We start from the raw sequence: 7,472 nt of genomic DNA, 5'->3' as shown, positions 1-7,472 counted from the left end.
AAAATGTCAGATCAATGAGTGATTTAAAATCCATCGGTGTGCGTTATATTCCTGCATTTCCAATGGTCAATTAGCGTTGACAGTTCGAAGGTGTTTCATCTCGAATCATGGGCATTTTAATTCTACAATGTTATACCATTTTTCTTGTACAAGCCTACACTACAATCTTGCTTATATCTGCATGTGTGTGATAAACCTAGTTGCACCTATGCTAGCTATTTGGATATTTTATTTATTTTCAAGTATTAATTCACGTGTCACGAATAGATTCTAGTGCAAAACATATCTTAATATAATAGCAAGGATATGTAATTCTTTAAATGCATGCATGAACTAAGTTATCTTAGTGGTTAAAGAGATGATTATTATTCAAAGAGTTCTCGAATTTGTACACATTTGTATAATGAATGTTTGAGCATTCATTGTTAAATGAGTTGAGAGTCTTTAAAAACGATACTATCTTGTTGTCAAGAAAAAAATTAAACATACACGCCTCAAATATATATTTACGTCTAATGGTGAAAAATCTTTGGAAATCTGCAACTCGGAAATTGAAAAATAAGCAGCTAAAATAGGCGTGGGGGCAAGGCAAGGGAGAGTGAAGGAACCGAGAATGCTGGAGTTTTACTAGACATGGATTGGAGGTGATTTGTTAGCTCGAATCCCCATTGGAGCCTGTCCCGCTGTCGCTCCCTTCTAAACACAACAAACACAAACATCCACCCATGAAGATCGCCAAGCTACAGTTCCTTAAGACATCAAAGCTAAATGCATGCTCTCAGCAGGAGAATGTTTAGCGGCGGTCCTTGCCTGAAATTTATGTTAAGGAGAGAAACAAAGCTTTAAACTCATTACAATTATATTCCCAAAATATTATTGCTTGGTTTTGTATTTTCAATACGGATGCATGAAATATGAAAGATTTTGGTCCCAGGTATTCTCAGCATTAGTAACAGTGTGTTAGACAACCTTAATAACCAAACCACGACACCATCACGGTCACTACTTACCGGTTCAGTGATGTATACAAGAAAAAGCATGGAAGGAGGCAACAGGCTTTTGGGGCCATGGAATGGGGACGGGTCGCAATTTAATGGGTCACATGGATTGGCTGACACATGCAACTAGAGCCGGTATTGACGGTTAAGGGGACCCCTTTTGTGTTTATCAACATGAACAAACAAACGATGGTTCACGCATTCTGGTCTCTTTTTTCTTCTATTCTACCCATGGTATTTGTTGGTCCTACCGTCCCTACAGGTTGTTTTCGTAGGCCCAACTTATATTTGCAATGCTTTTTGACCTTCTTCTTCTTCTTCTTCTTCTTCTTCTTCTTCTTCTTCTTCTTCTTCTTCTTCTTTCTGGAGTCAAAGGCCTTCTTCTTTCTAGTTCGTGTTTTGGGAGGACCATTTGCAATCAAGTCTATTTTTTTTCTTTTAATTCTTCAAAATTTTAAATTATTCAGATCTCATTCTATCATTTATGGATTACTATAGTTCGAATTTAGATATGGAAGAGAATTAAACTGTCCTAAATCACTAAATCATTCTATAAATTCTTTTTTCCCTTATTTTTTCAACTTTCATTTACAATTTAAAATAATGAATTATAATACTAAATATATAGTTTCACATAAACATGATTTCAAATATCAATTTCATTTAAAATTATATAGTATAATATGCAATTTTCAATATTGTTTTGTAACTAGTACAGAATAAGAGACATTTTGGTCACCAAAGAAGCTTGTTGTCGAGTTCGATCAAAAAAGGCTTTCCCACTTTTTAAGTTGAGCATTATAATATTTAAGTATTTCAAGACCAAATGGTGGGCAAAGGCAAAATGAAGTGCAACACAAGCGACCTGGCTTAATTGCAGCCCATCATCCTCGGAAGACTCAATTAGCTATCAACGCTAAGATAGTTGGGCGCCGCGTTAGCTTTCTTTGAATTCCTTTGTCTTCATTGTTCTTCACTTCTCCCTTTATTTAACATGTGATTTTCTTTTTGGATGTTCTTCTGAATCCCCTACATTGAATTTTCCAAATAAAGGTCTGCTTTGTTGTTCCTTTTTTCCCCCTGGTGAGGGCTGCTTGGATTGGGACCCAATTGATCGGAATAAGGACATGAGGGAAGCAACCCATACCATGTGCATGTTCTAAGAGAGATCTTTAATCTACCCGCATTTATTTCTCTTACTACAAATACCACCATAACACCTACACTACACTCTATCTCTCTACTCTACAAAAAAAATTTGCCTTTAACATGTCAATCACACCTTGTTTCCTTGTTTTCCTTCTCTGTCTTTCTCTGCATGCTTCTACTGCTCGTCGCCTTGCTGCAGTTCACAGTGCTAATCAACGTATAAAAGAACTTCACGTATCGGCCGCCAAGGTTTGTCTTCATTATATAATCATCTTATGCATGTGGATACTCAACTTATGTTGGGCATTTGTCATTTTGCAGAACGATACTCAGAAGCTGCAAGACGCTGAGGTCAAGTTTAAGACAGTCGAAAACGAGAAAGAGAAAAGTAGTTCAGGCGAAATTGGAGCAAGTAAGCCTGTTGTTTCAGTTTCATGGCGGGTTCCTCATAGAAAACATGGCGAAAAGCTTCCTGGTTTTAACCAAGATTACTCACCACCAAAGACACATCCTCCTTCTCACAACTGAGATGATCAACATTTAATCCCTGTGTTGTTCAATTTTCTTGTCCGGGGAAGCAACAATGCAATGGATACTAGCATCGTAAACTATAGAGAGTACTCCAAGTCATATATATTAGGGCTTAAATGGTCATCATTCCAACATAGGCATAATATGTAATTTATGTTGGAGGATTATAATGAGTGAAAAGCCCCCAAGATTTAATGTACATTGAGCGAGGATCATATATATGTTTAATATATTTATGCCTCGTTTTGTATTATTGAAGTTTAAGGCTAGTGCCTAGTGTTGAAGCGAAACCCTTTCAAAAATGGGATTGTGATTAATAATATAACTGTTTTGGGGCAAAAACCTGCAAGTCCAAAGTGAACCATCCCTAAAATGAGCACAGTTACTGGTATATGTGATTCAAAAAATAAGCGTGGGGAGTTGAAGGTAGAGGAAAATAGAAGACGAATTAAAAGCAGAAATGGTGTGTAAAAGAGAGATACGTAGGGACATTGATGGTAGGAGCATATATGTAAGGTCTAAAGATGCGGTGGTCGAGTTTTCTCCTTAAATGAGGTCGGCTGCTTATCAACAGAAAGTTTGAATCATGTTGCACAATGCACATGGCCCCAACTGAATTTTTCTTTGTGTTCACCGGCCCTAGCATCTCGAGGAAGAATTAATACTTTACTAGTCATAGGATATACTATCATATATGAATGTTGTTAGTTTGAGTGATCATTGGAGTTGAATGTCCTTTTAGGTTATAATTTCACATCTTGTAGATAAATAAAACAGTATTAAAGGAGCTCAATTCCACGACTAAAATTTTAATTAAGGTTCAATAAAATAATCGGATATCAAAAGTCTAGAAAATAAATAATTAATGCAGGTAGCAAATGTTGAATATACCAGTGAACCCGCTGCTCCATTTTAAATGCTAAATCTTGTTGAAACCAGACCAACCAGTGGATCAGATCCGTTGGACTAAGAATTCGTTGAGGCAACAGTCCAGATATTAAGGCTGCAGATTACGAATTATATTAATGAACTTGCAGTAACCATTCGACCCTACATACCCCCTTTAATCTTATTTTAGTCTAGAATTACAATAAAAAATTTACTAGCATAATTGTAAACGTAAACTAAATTATAATTAAGATATTTTTTTATAAACATCGACACAAAAAATAGCTACTTAGATCACACAAAGACCATAAAAGGAAAAGGTTAAAAAACCTAACAAATGCTCAAACAAAATAAAGATGTGAAAATCAGAGTTAAGCGATGTGAGAAAATTATCCACGAGCATAAAATGTGTATCCAAATCAATATAAGGTCCAAAGCATGGAAAATTAACATGATAATAGATAAGTGACATCTTGATCAATCGTGACGATATCAAATCCAACCCTAAGAAAAAAGATAAACAAAAACAACTGTCAAATAACCGAAAACTACCAAAAAAATAGAGCAATATGTGCCACAAAAACATAGATAAACGCGTCATAAAGACAAAGATAAAATTAATTTTTATTAAAAAACTAAAAAAAACAAAGAAAAAAAGTAATTTGATATAAGTAGTAAAAAAAGGAAAGAAAGAATAATGCATAATTAGAAACAAATTTGCATATACTGTTTGGGGAGGGGGGCTGGTTTGCCTATCCATACCATATGCTTATTGGTCTCTCCAAGGCAAGGCTTGGATTGTATTTTTGGGCCAAAACGAATTTCAAATTATTCACTTATAAATTGGACCGTCTTCGCTAATCGTCGTCACTAGTTCTAAATTCTTATCCCTTTCTGTTTCCCGCCAAAACTCTCGAATCCCTAAAATCACTTATCACGCCTCGATTCCAATCGTTCTCATCCGTACTGGGGAGAGTAGAGATGGATGCTAGACAAGTTGGTTCATCTCTTGATTCTCTGATATCTTCGTTTAACACTCGAATCGCTGAGCTGCAAGAACTCGTGATTGCAAGGAACAGTGAGTTAACTCGGAATTCAGTTCACTTCACCATCTCCCCCTCCCCTTTTGTTTCGGGACCCATGCTAAATTTTGCTTTAGATTTTTTTCCTCGTAAAAACAGAAGCCGGCTTGTCAGCTTAATGTTCTGCCTTTGTTTACAGTGTACCCGGCGAGTAGTGTGACGGATTTGTCGGCAATTGATGCGGCTTTGAAGGGCATGGAGCTGCAGGTAAAGGCGATCAATGACCGGTTGCATGAGGAAACCGAGGCCATTCCCAAAGCCAAAGTTCGCTACTTCTAATTCTTCATTTCTTTCTATCATCTAGGGACTTGGTTTTTAGAATTACAGTTCAAAATAGGTTTTCTTACAAGCTAATTCGAATATTATTGGAAACGTTTTGGATGAGCTGAGATTGTTGATTTCAGAAACTGATTGCCAAATCGCTGCAGCAGCAAAAGAAATTACAGAGTATGTCCACTTATGTACCCACCTCATATTTGCCTGGAAGGTCAACAACATTGCCTGAAGGGTAATTAAATTTATAGATTTGTTTCCCATTATGTATCCAGGGATCTTTTCAATGTGCTAATATACTTTGATTTCATTTTTTTATGGAGAGATAATGATAATTTGTAGCATCTTTTTGTCTCAGTTTGGTTTCAGAAGCCTTTAAACAGCAGCCTAACCAGGGAACTATGGTTGAGGAGCCTGTGGCTTTGCCAAAGGTTTGTAATAGTAGTTAAACGAATGGATCTGAACACGGACATATTTAATTATACTTCATGCAATTGCAGGAGAAGAAGAGCCGTGGCTCTCCACCATTATGGTACATAACTGCAAGTGAACTGGATTCATTGTCCTCGTAAGTATGTCTTTTTAAACCAATGCTGGAATATTCTCTTTGCTGAAGTCTTTTCTTGTACAGTGACTTAAACAATCGCTCATTCTTGTCTGTCACTAACTCGTGCATTGTGCAGATACATGAGAGGAAGGCTCACTCTTGAGAAGGTCAATGCAGCCATTAGTGACATGGCAACATATGCTGAGGCAAATGCTCAGCTTGTTGCTGCTCCTAAAAAGAAGGTAGTCATTTAAAGCTTTGTGGTGTTTATTTTTGTGTCTAACTGTCTATGATATTGTGGTCATTGTTGATAATTTTCACTTTCTTCATGAAGTTGGCAGAAAACCTGTGGGAGAGAGCCTTGGTAAGTGAACCCTAACCAGCTTACGACACAATGTTTCTATGTTGTCTATTGTTAATTTTTTTTCAGAACTAACAATGTTTTTTGTAAGTTAGAGAACCATGGCATCTCACCAGAATATGTATCAGCTGTGTGGATAAGAAATATTGTCCTTTATTTCTGTTTCAAACAATTGGCTTATAACACATTGGTGTAGGACATGCTGATTAACTGCTTTGAATTTGCAAGTAATATTCTAAGTTACCATATGCAGGAACTGAGAGATATTGCAACGTCGGATTCTGTAAAGGGGAAACACTTTTTCCTTGAAACTGACATGAAAGGACCATCATTGAAGCTTGACAATACTGGAAAAGCCATTCTGACAGTGAGTTCCTTCTTGCCCTTCCTTTCGTTTGCTAAGTGATAAAGGTCTGCTCATGTGATGCAAATGAATTAGGATTCATTGTTTGACCGATTAATAGGGCTGGTTTTATGGTATGTGATCTCAGAATGCTTGTTCTTTAAAATTGTTAAGATATATGGTTGAAATTTATTAATAGCGTTAGGTTATTCTCATGTGAAAAAATTTATAAGACTGTCAATGATTGTGCTGACATGGTTTGTAGTTGATTGATAAAAACTTCTAAATATTATACAAATGGGGGAAAGAGGCCTATTTCTATGATTGTTTTATATGTTTTTATGCGTGTAATGATCGTGGTATGGAAATGTCATTTGTCATGTTATAAAAAGTGACGTTTTATTATAGAAAAACATTGAAACCCCTTGCTTTTTGACATGGGGTTTGAGGTATTTATATAAGGCATTTCATGGCTGTGACAAGTATCATAGTGCATCACGCTGTTTGATAGGTCCTACGTCACCTTGGCCGCATCAGTGAGACGCGGATTGCACATCATCGAGTGATCATTCTTTTGAAACCTCAATGAATTGCCTCGATTCATGAATGCCAAATTACATTGTGTATTGCTAAATTGTGTCGGACCTGCATTGATGTTGAAGTTTGAAGACGATTTAGGGAGCAGTAGCCATGTAAACTCCACTGCGAGGATCGCTAAAGCTTACTATGACCGTCTCTAGGAATGTGGTTCAACTTTGAACTTGTTTATAATTTGGAGTTGTGATATATATAAACTTACATATGGGTTGATTTCTTTTATCCTCCAACAAGAATTTGCCAAGCTGTTCTCTCACGTGCTTGAGGCAATACACTTAATTTGGAGCAGACGGAAACTAGGATTTTTCATTAATTTCATTATATATATTTGAAGATGAAATTTCTCTAGTTTTTTTTTTAACACAGGAGTGGGGTTTACCTGTAGACTATTGAAATTTTAAGTCGATAAAACAAATATTATAAATTTAAGAGTAAAAACACTCAAAGCCCCAATTTGTTGATCTTACTAGGGATTGAATTCCCCGGATTTATATAGTAATTTTGTTAGGAATAGTCAAATTCAGATTTCTTTTAAGTAATCCCATTCGTCACTGTACCTATTCCTCATGACAAAGACAATTATTAATACTTATTCTTCTCTACGGTAGTTAGCGGAACCCACCCGTGATTGTTTGTTAGCGATTAGGAAAATCACTAGTTAACGGTTACTGCATAAAAAAATAGGCTTTGCTTTTCTTGCAAA

At 36.2% G+C, this 7,472-nt stretch overlaps 1 protein-coding gene across 1 annotated transcript; it reads left to right on the top strand.

Annotated features, from left to right (window-relative positions):
• Positions 1-4,459: 4,459 nt before the first annotated feature.
• Positions 4,460-7,014, top strand: LOC120205528 (spindle and kinetochore-associated protein 1 homolog). Its single transcript, XM_039205381.1, has 10 exons — positions 4,460-4,644; positions 4,788-4,912; positions 5,053-5,156; positions 5,280-5,352; positions 5,422-5,489; positions 5,605-5,710; positions 5,803-5,832; positions 6,083-6,196; positions 6,684-6,767; positions 6,913-7,014. The coding sequence occupies exons 1-9, from the start codon at positions 4,548-4,550 to the stop codon at positions 6,759-6,761; spliced, it is 795 nt and encodes a 264-aa protein (XP_039061312.1). The 5' UTR covers positions 4,460-4,547; the 3' UTR covers positions 6,762-6,767; positions 6,913-7,014.
• The last annotated feature ends 458 nt before the right edge of the window (positions 7,015-7,472 follow it).

This window comes from Hibiscus syriacus, unplaced genomic scaffold, assembly GCF_006381635.1.
Source record: "Hibiscus syriacus cultivar Baekdansim isolate YM2019G1 unplaced genomic scaffold, ASM638163v2 tig00012523_pilon, whole genome shotgun sequence".
NCBI lineage: Eukaryota > Viridiplantae > Streptophyta > Magnoliopsida > Malvales > Malvaceae > Hibiscus > Hibiscus syriacus.
The sequence above is the reverse complement of the archived record's forward strand: the minus strand, read 5'-3'. Positions and strand labels throughout refer to the sequence as shown.

Bases quoted from the DNA above. Each gene is read 5' to 3' on its own strand.
- LOC120205528 (XM_039205381.1), top strand. From the start codon at position 4,548: ATGGATGCTAGACAAGTTGGTTCATCTCTTGATTCTCTGATATCTTCG. The intron at 5,711-5,802 runs GTAGTCATTTAA...TTCTTCATGAAG, and splicing joins TTGCTGCTCCTAAAAAGAAG to TTGGCAGAAAACCTGTGGGA. The intron at 6,197-6,683 runs GTGAGTTCCTTC...GCTGTTTGATAG, and splicing joins CTGGAAAAGCCATTCTGACA to GTCCTACGTCACCTTGGCCG.